This window comes from Purpureocillium takamizusanense, chromosome 14, assembly GCF_022605165.1.
Source record: "Purpureocillium takamizusanense chromosome 14, complete sequence".
Taxonomy (NCBI): Eukaryota; Fungi; Ascomycota; class Sordariomycetes; order Hypocreales; family Ophiocordycipitaceae; genus Purpureocillium; species Purpureocillium takamizusanense.
Genome location: NC_063081.1, coordinates 58,193 through 68,930, shown reverse-complemented (window position 1 = coordinate 68,930; position 10,738 = coordinate 58,193). Strand labels below are relative to the sequence as shown.

The following is a 10,738-nucleotide window of genomic DNA, read 5'->3' as shown; positions in this document are numbered from 1 at the left end:
CACCGACCGGACCGACCTTCCGTCCTGGGAGCCGCAGGATTGACTTCATCGGATTGAATGACTTCGTCTGCCCTTGCGAGCCCGTTGACGGACGCGTTGTGCATGTGGTCTTCATGACCCCTCAGTAAAGTGCAGCGAAGAGGCAGACGCGCCCACGTTTTGTTCCCGGTGCGGCGACCGCCTGCTACTCCGCCCCGACAAAAAAGCCTGCGATGCTGGCGCTCAGCCGCCATCCTTCACCAACATGAGGATGGGTTTTGTAGATGAGGTTTATTAGGTACTCAAGAAGCATACGTGCATCCTTGAGATTGAGAATATGAAAAGCGGGGCAGGAAACACGAGAGATACGACGCCCCTAAACACCCTCAGCTCCACGACGGCCCGTCGCGGTTCACAGACAGCCTGAAAGTACATTTCGCCGGCTAGAACAGTCCTCACTCTGAACGGAAACCGCGATGGCAATGTCGATGCTAGAGCGCCTGTCATCCAGGAAATTCGATAGCCCTCATCAAGGGGCGGGATTCTTCCGTTTGCCTCCAGAGGTGCGCTCGACCATCTACGATTATGCCTTTGACGAAAACGTTCTTCATATCTGGAGGGCCTGGATTGCCGGCCAAGTTCATTGCCAGGCATACCGGTATGCCCTGTCTTAGAAAGATCCTCGCATGATACGATCGGTAACCAGCTTGTGATTCAGGTGCATCGATGATCTGGACTGCAGGCAAGGCTACAGTCATTCCTTGTGTGACAGCCTTGAGGAACCGGCACACCTTCTTGGGCTACCATTTGCATGTCGCCAGCTCGTGAGTTGCGCCCACATTTCGTTGGCCGACCCTGCATTACTGAAACGCAGCGTTAGTACATCGAGACCATTCAACACGTCTATAGCCGCTTCACCATCAGCATACAAGCTGATCTTCTTCGAAAATGGTCTGACATCACGCCAGCTGTACACATGAATGCTGTCACATCCCTCAGAACAACATTGACACGGCCCGAAGAGGGCGAGACCGAGTACCAAAAGGTATGGGAGCTCGTCTCCAAGTTGCCAAACTTGAGGAACCTGCTGGTCAAAATCATCGGCTGCGAAACGTATGACGGCTGGACCCCTGAGATCCAGGAACAGGTAGCTACGCCCATCAAGGCCGTCCAGCAGCCGTGCTTGGAGACGTTCGACCTGGTGTTTGTCGTTGAGGGCACCTGGTTCCCCGACGACTGCTACCTAAGACTTCAATACAACGGCCTAGAGTGGGACACGTTTGTCATGGACCAGAGTCAGTGCCCTGCGTTTAAAGGTGTCCATCCTCGATGCAGGATGGTGGGAATGAAGAGTTTCCTGCACAATCATCCCATCACCGACAATATGCCCACAGAAGCGGAGCTGGTCCGATGGATATGTTACTTCTCTTGCAGTTGCGCCTATGGGTCCCCAGATCCAGAGGGCTACGATTGGGATGAAGTTGGTCAAAGTGCGCAGCACGGGTTTGCAGACTGGGAAGAGAGGATTGCCGAAGGCAGGCGCCAGTATCAAGCTCTCATGGAAGAGCGGGATGAGATTGGCGGCCGCGGCAAATGGAACAGAGCAGACATGAACCGCATTGCAAACCTGATGGACGACAACATACAGCGGCCGAATCGGTTCAAATGGAAGTATCCCGAGCGGCCGAGCTGGATCAAGCAGACAACAGACAGGGTCAGTTAGCAAGGCGTCAATGCTAAACGTGCATTGTCCGAGTACGAGGCGGTAGTTTGTTTTCGTTAATGGGTAGATTTTCCAAGATCCGGCGACACTCTTTAAAAGCGGGCGGAGCCCGATCCTGCATAAGCCGAGATGCACCTAGCGTGTTTATATCGAACATTCAGCAGCGGTTCAATGTAGGCATACTGACTAAAAAATGCTTTCTAGCTCTAGTTTCATCGGCTCTATTCTACTGATTTACATGACCGCTGCGTAATGTTCTGGCTAATTCCATCCCTTGCGAAACCTATAAAGTGTGAAAATTCTATCTGACCATATCCCAGCGCCTCTATGATGCTATTCTGATGTTTTGTATGCGCGGTCTAAACCTTTTGTTTCAGCACTGGGCCAACCAGTACATGCCTGGACATCATTGTGACGCCAGCCCCAACGAGAAGGCAGACTCCGCAAAATACGATGAGCCCGGAAAACTGCCCGCCTTGCGCGTTGGTAATGGCGCCTCCGATGGGGCTTCCAATCAGAGTGCCGATTGCGGCAAAGGCGTACAAAGAGCCATTCCGCGTGCCCAGCTTGCTCGCGTCCGAAATGGTTGCCACCATGGCGGGAATGATGGACAGCGTGCAGCCCGACGCGAAACCGTAGATGGCGCCGAAAGTAATGAGCGGCGCGTTGGAGTGCGCTGGGAGCCAAATTGCGAGAATGGAGATGCCGCTCAGGATCGTCATGAGAATCATGACATTGAAGACGCCGTACTTGTCGCCGAAATGCGCGGGAATGATGCGACCGAAGGTTCTGCAAGCAGTCGGTATACATACAACCAAGACAAGGCGTAGGGACGGGGGGTGGTGTACGTACGATGCTGCATTGACAATGGGAACCATGTAGCTTGCCAGCTGGGTCGACATTCCTTCTGCCTTGGCCTGAACGATGATAAAGTTAAACGGCAAGAATGCGCCCAGGTAGATGACGGAGGAGGCGATGGTTAGCAGTAAGAAGGGGGTCTCGGAGAATGGGGTCACGAAGTCGGCGAGGCGAAACTTCCTCCGAGATGGCGGCAGCCGGGACTTGATGGTCAAGTTTCCGATGGTAAGCAGACCGAGGAAGACGAACGACGTGGTTCGCATTGCCCAGCCAAACCCGATGCGTGCGATGAGGTGATTCACCATGATGGGCAGCACAACACCACCGATGCTGGACCCAGCGGTAATTATGCCGAAAGCGAGGGCGCGGTGCTTCAGAAACCAGGTGCCGAGTGCAGTGATGGCTGCGTGACGTGGCGTTAGCATGGTGGCCTGCCCAACTGGGGCGGAGGGGGAGGGGCCAAAGAAGGCATACACGGGTAGAAGAGGAACGAGCATCCCAGCCCGCTGCAGATGCTTTGCGACAAGATGATCTGATAGTACTCCTTGGAGAGGGACGTCATCATGAGGCCGAACACATGGAGCAATGAGCCTATTAGGATCGGGACACGGGGTCCGAACTCGTCGGTCAGCTTGCCGGCGAGTGGCCCCTACGCGTGGCCTGTTAATTTTGCGCAACAGGAAGCAAGACGTCGTGTATACACACCCAAAAGAAGAGCATGAAAGATTCCGTTGAGGAGATCCAGGCGACAGTGCTTGGCGAGTACGATGCCAGTTGGTTATGTTGGTAGTAGTCCTGAAATATGCCAACGCCTGTGGCGTGCTGTAAGAATATTGTACATGTTTGGTCCGAGTAACATGCATACAGTTGATCCATCCGAAGCTGGCGAAGACGGTGAAAAAGCCCCCCACAACGACCAACCAGGCATCAAGCCCGCCATCTGGAGGGGGTCCCAGGTCTGCGCCCTTGGAGCCAGCGATGGACCCTTGTTGTGCCTTCTCCTCGTCTGCCCTTTGTGGACCTTGTTGCTGCTTCTCGCCGTCATTCGATGAGCATGAGCGGGATTCTGGTGTAGACTTCATGTTGGTTTCGGTTCATTCTCCGCGGTAGTGGAGGGTAGGATAGATGGAACAACGAGCTGCATGAGCAAACTCCCGGACCTGCTGGGTGGTCAAGATGCATTGTTCTTATACCCCATCTACCTTTTGCAGCAACAGCAACATGAGTTGCAGTATAGAGTCGATGCTCGAGAAATGGTGCCGTTTGCGGTTAGCGACGAAATGCGGGCCCTTTCGAGGCGGCGCAGGACAGGTAGGTGGTAGCTACGGCAGTATAATCACGACCCGGTGCTGTCGACCACCATCTTCGCCTGCCATCCCCTGTTTCGAGTTTCGAGCTTTGGTGCCCAGGCGAGTTTAAGCCGCCGGCAGTCTCCGCTATGGGAACATTCATGATCACCTAGCGGCATCTTCGGTCGTCGGATGATACGGCCGCAGACTGGAGATGGGGCGCGAAGAAGGGTCTCTGACTCTTCAACAAGCGTCCACGGTCCACGGCAGACAGAATGTCAGCAGTCAAGAGTGGAGCAACAGCCCTGTCGTTGTGCTCGCGTCTTGGTTCTACATCCGGCTTAGCCCACCCGGCGCGCACCCCTTCCTGTCTCTGCCGCGGAACGTTCCCCCCCTTGCCCCCGTACGAGCCGCCCCAGAGGATGCTCATCAACTTGGGAACTGCATTGTCCTCCAACACCACCGCGCACGCATCGGCGCAGAGCCCGTCGACCATGGTCGGTATTGCGGGAAAGTCCAAAGCCTGCCTTGACTGCAAGCGGCGTCGCGTCAAGGTGCGGACCGCGCGACACATGCTCTCCCTTCCCGTCTCTCTTTATAGCGATCTGACCGGCATTCTTCATCAGTGTGACTTTACGGCGCCCCTCTGCCTGAGATGCGCCAAAGCCGGAATCCGATGCCGAGGCTACGAGCGGCCGACAATCTGGGTCAACCGCACCCCTGCACAGCCCGATACCACTGCCCTTGCCGCCATCGCAAGAGTACGGCCCCCGCGAGGATCCTGTGCATCATCAAGATGGCTTCACTCGCTCTGTCAAATGCGGCTCCAACTCTCGGGCGCGGCCTATGACATCACTCAAGTCAGAGCCCAGGCCTTGATCCTTCTGCAGGACATCTACCTGCCGCAGCCGCACGTCATGGAAGACAGTGGCGACCCGACGCCGTTTTCGTGGCCCAAGGCTGTCTGCGGCATGACCGGACCGAGCGATGCGCTGGACCACGCACTTCTGGCGCTGTGCGCCATACAGGTACGCCTGTCGGGGGAGACGAGCATTTCCTACGACGAGACTGTGCGGCTGTACAACCACGCCCTCGGCAAGGTGATACACGATCTTGGCAGTAACAATGATGAGACGCTGGCCGCAATTGTCGTTCTGTCCACGTGTGAGGTATCGGCCCCGTCGTCGCGCCTTCATGGCCCGGATGACTAACTACAACGTAGCTGTTTGTCTTCTCGACGGATCAGAGCTGGCGCGCACACGCACAGGGTATATCCGAGCTCCTGAGGCATCGTGGCGTGCCAGACGTGCCATCAGCGAGCTGGCGAAGCCTCTGCGTGCGGCTCTGTGTTATATGTGTATGGACATGAGGCCCCGCCCCAAACGCGTCGAGCTTGCCTCACTTGCTCTCCCGGTGACTGACCGACTTTCCATATCCACGACAGATCATCCAGGCCATTGCAAGAAGGTGCTCTCTAAGCCTCGCGCCACAGAGGTGGCGAGAGCTCATTGGCCCGGCCCAGTCGTCTGCCTCCTTCCCACGGCTTCTCGACATTGTCGCAGAGGTACCAGCGATCATGGAAGAAACACATCAGCTCCTGTCTGGTGGGCTCCCCCAAGGGGACTTTCGAGCGCATGACTATAGCGAAATGCTCCTCCAGAATTTCCACAAGCTCCATGACTGGCGGCAATGCTACCAAAACAAGGTGGAATCGGGTTCATTCTCATACCCGGTCCTTTCTAGACTGGTTAATCCCGCAGATGATGCTTATCCGGACAAGCTGTTTCCATTCTCGCTCAAGTTCCGATCAATTACTGACGCCGTTACCTGGGTATTCTGCTCTACGATCATGCTTCAGATTCTCGAAGCTGTATCGCGACTTGACATGTTGGATGCCAAAAGGAGCCACTTATCGCTCTCAGATGCCGCTGTGCAGGGCTCAATTGTGTTGGCCTCGATAGAATCGTACGCGGATGACTTGGCACGAAAGTTATGTCAAAGCCTGGAATACTGCTTTGGAATCGAGAATGGCACATTTGGACCTCAAGGCACTTGTTCGACGCAATGGGCTCTACAAGATTATTTCCGTCATCGTGGGCTGCGCCGCGAATGCGAATGGTGCGAGAACATCAAAGACATGAAGGGACCCGCTTCACGCTGCGGAATAGATCTGATGCGTCTTGGTTATGGATAAGTAAGGGTCGCTCTCGAATGCTCCGGATGGAGCTTTTTGTATGCAGCAGCGAGCCCTTCACTTCCGGCATATCATGCCGCGAGGGTCTCGCGATATCCCATAGCCAATTTTGCTTGATAGAGCTGTTTAACAAACATATAAACACCACTCTTACACAGACATGTCCATGTCAGGCGTGAAGCACGCAGTTGCAGCTTAGTGTCTCTGCCTGCCTGTTGACGCAAAGCACTCTATCCATCAATACCCCTCTCATATATAGTGAGGCCGCATTTAACCACCTCTTTCCCACTGCATTTAGAGACCTGGCAGTACTTTCGCTGCCAGTCAGAGGAGCACTACGGCGTTGAAGAGAGAGAAGTCATTAGCCACCTCAAAGCGACGGTGTTTGTCGCATTTGGGAACAGAGGTTGTTCACTTACCTTGTGGTCCGGAGCGCAGCGATAATCCTTCGCCTCGTACTTAATTTTCCACGAATTTGGGTTAGTATATTCAAATTGAAAGGGTTTGGCCTTCGATATGGTGCAGTTTCCAGAGGGTTGGTCGGATTCCGAGCATACCTAGAGTACACAGTGGTGGTAAAAGACGTTAGTTGACTCTTCTATGCTAGAGAGCTTTATTCCCCACAGGCCACGGGCTCCATCTTCTCATCTCTTTTAACATACACCTGCAATCACATCTCGATTGTTGAGTTTCGCCGCCTTCTTCCCCGCTTCATCCTCAGAGGAGCCTTGTACCACCCTCGCGTCGAGGATTTTATCGGCGGTGGCGGCGTCGGCGGTCGCCCTAACAAATATGTAGACGGCGGCGCAGAGGAATAGGTTGACGTGCATGGTTGTCCTAAAGAGTGACGGGATAATAGCACGAGGACAAGGAAATGGTAACAGCACTGAGAGAGACAATCAATACAGACATGGCAAAACCGGGGTTTTTATTACCTCATGCGGGCCGGGCGTGTTATAGACTCTTTATATTTTTCACGGAAACTACCATGTTCTCGTGCCATTTACTCTTACACGACGGAGACGGCAATGAACTAGGTGGGCGGTCTGTTTCAATAACACATGACACATCGCGAGAGAGAGTGGGCTGGGGGGGACGGTTGGGGGGAACATGACAGGTGATGCGCGTTTCATTGGTAGCATGGCCGGAGCGCGATGAGCGCCTGCCAGTACTGAATGTAGACGCTGCGACAGAGCGTGTGCTGCTAGGTTTGGCACATACCACTGTTTCAAGTTGTTTCTGAATTTTCATACCACCGCGCACGACGTGCCACGTAATGTATAGGCCTGAGAACGGGCCCATATGTGACCCCAAGTGAGAGATAAAACCCGGGTGACGCTATAATGCGACGATATTACGCCCTTGATGGGCTAAAATTTACTTGATATATTGTAGTAAGAGTAGTAACTATACGATAATATTTCTATTTATGCTTAACAAATCCATAAATAGTATATTGAAATACCTTATTAATACTCATTTAATTACTACTGAAGGCTTTCTGCATTACTGGCAGGGTACGCTTAAGTAGATACTAACAGCTTAGACTCAATCGTTAGAAAACCCAAACTAGTAATTGACGGTGCTAATTTTCTCCCATACAAGATAGGCAATAAGCCGACGGCGATAACGCTCAGGAGTGAATGACACTATGACAGAGGGCTGAAGTAATAAATTCCCTTCGTGCGACGGAGGACACGTAGACACGCACTCAACAAAGGCTGAAAAGATCGTCGCCGCTCTTTCGGTCTCTCCAGCAGAAAATGCCGCAACAGAATCATCGACAGCTCTCCGAGCCGGCGCTGAAAGCCTCGAATATACCCCGTCCCACGCATCTGGGTCGGCCTGCCAATCATGAAGTGACTGGATTAGGTCTGCGGAAAGGTTCCTGGCAAAGTGATCAAGAAACTCTGCGTTCGTGGTTGGTTCTCTTGCGAAAACCAGCAGAGTTTCGAGATGGAGCCCCTCAACTAGAGTAAAGTTAGGAGCCTTATCCTCGGCCTAAGACTTGATTACATCGAGGTAGGGATTTCACGTACTATCAATTTGGCGTCGATATACTGCAGCTGCAAGCTGATTGAGAGGCGTACTGAGTCGAGGCATTGAAGTTGAGGAGAAGTAGCGATATAGAAGCCGGTAGAGTATAGGTCAGCTGTGAAGACTTATATAGGAGTCTGGGGATGTGTATGAATGGTACGGGAGTGAAGAAGATCAATCCCAGGGGGTAAAGCCTACCTTTAATACACGACAAAGTTACAGCCTTTCAATTTTATATAGCTCTGGTATAAGGTAGAGATTAAGATAGTGATATATAGTAATGATTATTACCAACTCTTCCATTAAAGGAGGTAGGGTACATTTGCTTTCTTTAACTGATGATTATCTTATAGTAAAAATAGAATGACTTATTACCTTATATTAACTTTCATTATGAAGCGGCTAAAACTTTATCGAGTATTTTCTTAGTTGAACGATTGCTTTTTAAACACTTATATATAAAGTATAGTATAATAGAAATTATAAGCAAGATAAGGATAGAGACACTATGGCCCTATGGTGTAACACTGTGCTAATTCTAGTCTGAACTCATTGTAGAGATAGTCGATACTAAAGTAATACGTCTAATTGTTTCTTTGGCAGCAGCTTAGAAGCACCGAGAACGGGCCGATATGTCTACTCTCTGATCTCCTAGGTCTGCTTCGGGCTCACGCTACTCCCGCTCAGCCTGATTTGTCTTCGAAACCTGTACTGCTCACTATGTCACTATTATAAGCGAGTGACGGGTACACGGGCGGCTTAAACGCGTCTCATTTATTTACAGGGAACAAGATTCGCTACTGAGAGCATTCTGAGCCTTGTTGACCGCGCATCATGGCTGCTGCCCCATCCGTCTCATATCTCATGACCTCCCTCTTTATTCTGTCCTTACGCTACACTTCAATGACCTTTGTTATATCCGGGGTAAAATGGATACTCATCTAACGTTTGCTCCGTCCAGTTCTTTGTCATAATTCCCCGCTCGATCTGAGAACGCGCGTACTGCTCGAGCGCCGGGCGCGCCACGTGCTCCACATGCCACGTCGCCTTATACTTCATGATGCCTTGTTCTCCTTGATCCAAAATCTTGAGAATCAGCGATGGAATGCACGGTTCGTCCTTGAACTGCTCGAGAGGGGTGAATAGCGCCTTGAAGTTGAAGACGATTCCGCCCGAAAGGGGCATTCGACGCAGTGTCTGCCAGTCTGCGCGCAAAAACACATCATCACGGTGCAGGTCTGGGTTCTGTGACTCGCGATGCGACCAGTCCGGATGGTCCTCGGGGAGGAAGAGCGGCTGCCCAATTTCCAGGCCCCAGGATCCCCTTTGAATCGGGCTCCATGCGGGCATTTTCGTGAAGAAGCTGCAGGTGTCAACGTTAGGCCACTTCTTTGGTCGAGATGGAAAGAGAACTCACCGGTCCATGCTAAAGGCCATCTTTTCTTTGTAGCTAGGTACAGGTGCGTGGACGCCGCCGAGCTCCAGGCCCATCTTTTGACTGAGTTTCCAGCCGAGGGTGGAAAGAACCACGCCTGCTCTCAAGTGGTAGCGCCCTGTCTCCTCGTTGCGCAGAGTAATGGCAAAGTCCTCCGGTACATGCTCCAGCAAGACAAGAAGCGGATGCAGTTTGTCCAGGTCAGTGCGCGTGTCGAGAATGTTGTTGTAGAAGATACTTTTGTCCAGGCGGAAGCATTCTGGGTATCGCGTGCACATGTACTGGAGCATCATCTCCATGAGTTCCTTACACGCCAGCTCCGAGCCCGGCAGTGCCTGCAACACGTCTGACCCGTGCTTGGTGTACAGAGCGAGCCGCTGCGCTATCCGTTCCCGGTAGGTGCTCTCCAACTCAATCCAGTAGTCTGGGTCCATTTTTTGAAACGCTAATCGCAGGTGTTAGCATTGATAATAAGATGAGACTCAATGGTGACGTACACATGGTTTGGTGGTAAGGCCATCTAAAGGGCCGATATGGCCGCGGAGCGGCGCTGTCGATGTCGAACCCAACGAGGGGCGACGGTTCCGCAACGCCCGATAGCTTTGCGTAGTCCGGAAAGTTGCCCAGTGCCTCGATTTCGCCGACTGTAAAGCCGCTAAATATTTTTGAGCCATGGTCGGCATTGCGATAGTCCTCGTCCATGCGGACTAATGACTCAGTAGGCAACCGGTTCAAAGGGTTCTCGACATCAATGCCGAGCATCTCACCCAGAACATGTCGTTGTGATGGCGGAAATACACTGGCGTAGCCTGCGTCGACGATTCTTTTTCTTGGACCACTCGTGGTCGGCGGCTCGGTGTCGGCGTGTCTTGTTCTCCTGTCCTTCAACAGACGATAGACGAAGTGGGTAAGACTACCGACACAGACGACAAGAAGAAGCTGTAAAAGCGTCATTTTCGCCAGTTCGATGAGCATCTCGATTACGCAGTGGAACACTGTGTGCCTAAGGCTATCATCAACTTGAGATATCGAAGTGTATTGTCTGTTGTCATGGGACCGCGATTGCGCGTCACGGAGTCACGGGACAGGTGTCAGGCCGCAACTCGGCTATCGTGACCGAGATTGGAAGTCGCTAGAGCACGCATGTCGCACAATGCCGCACGGCTCGATTCCACGTAGTGGAACAATCGGCTAGGCAGATCTGTATGACGCAAGCCTGAATT

General features: G+C 52.6%; 5 protein-coding genes across 6 annotated transcripts; 2 read left to right on the top strand and 3 right to left on the bottom strand.

The window, feature by feature from the left end:
• Nucleotides 1-83: 83 nt before the first annotated feature.
• Nucleotides 84-1,702, top strand: JDV02_010717 (uncharacterized protein; the record flags this gene model as incomplete). Its single annotated transcript, XM_047992475.1, has 3 exons — nt 84-637; nt 698-803; nt 860-1,702. Exons 1-3 carry the CDS (start codon nt 456-458, stop codon nt 1,700-1,702), a joined length of 1,131 nt encoding a protein of 376 aa, XP_047848489.1. The 5' UTR covers nt 84-455.
• Nucleotides 1,703-1,994: 292 nt separating this feature from the next.
• Nucleotides 1,995-4,068, bottom strand: JDV02_010716 (uncharacterized protein; the record flags this gene model as incomplete). Of its 2 annotated transcripts, XM_047992474.1 has the most annotated exons (6): nt 3,763-4,068; nt 3,426-3,626; nt 3,266-3,372; nt 3,035-3,209; nt 2,555-2,963; nt 1,995-2,491 (listed from the first exon to the last, which is right to left on the bottom strand). In XM_047992474.1, exons 3-6 carry the CDS (start codon nt 3,278-3,280, stop codon nt 2,062-2,064), a joined length of 1,029 nt encoding a protein of 342 aa, XP_047848488.1. In that variant the 5' UTR covers nt 3,281-3,372; nt 3,426-3,626; nt 3,763-4,068. The 2 variants fall into 2 exon arrangements, with proteins under 2 accessions (XP_047848488.1, XP_047848487.1); XM_047992473.1 differs by having other exon boundaries at nt 2,062-2,491; nt 3,426-4,068.
• A 224-nt stretch (nt 4,069-4,292) lies between these two features.
• JDV02_010715 (uncharacterized protein) lies at nt 4,293-6,201 on the top strand. The gene is made up of 4 exons (XM_047992472.1): nt 4,293-4,403; nt 4,476-5,018; nt 5,072-5,206; nt 5,303-6,201. Exons 1-4 carry the CDS (start codon nt 4,344-4,346, stop codon nt 6,041-6,043), a joined length of 1,479 nt encoding a protein of 492 aa, XP_047848486.1. The 5' UTR covers nt 4,293-4,343; the 3' UTR covers nt 6,044-6,201.
• Nucleotides 6,202-6,696: 495 nt separating this feature from the next.
• On the bottom strand, nt 6,697-6,873 carry JDV02_010714 (uncharacterized protein; the record flags this gene model as incomplete). Its single annotated transcript, XM_047992471.1, has 1 exon — nt 6,697-6,873. The coding sequence occupies one exon, from the start codon at nt 6,871-6,873 to the stop codon at nt 6,697-6,699; it is 177 nt and encodes a 58-aa protein (XP_047848485.1).
• A 2,107-nt stretch (nt 6,874-8,980) lies between these two features.
• On the bottom strand, nt 8,981-10,277 carry JDV02_010713 (uncharacterized protein; the record flags this gene model as incomplete). Its single annotated transcript, XM_047992470.1, has 3 exons — nt 8,981-9,443; nt 9,498-9,960; nt 10,013-10,277. 3 exons carry the CDS (start codon nt 10,275-10,277, stop codon nt 8,981-8,983), a joined length of 1,191 nt encoding a protein of 396 aa, XP_047848484.1.
• Nucleotides 10,278-10,738: the final 461 nt, after the last annotated feature.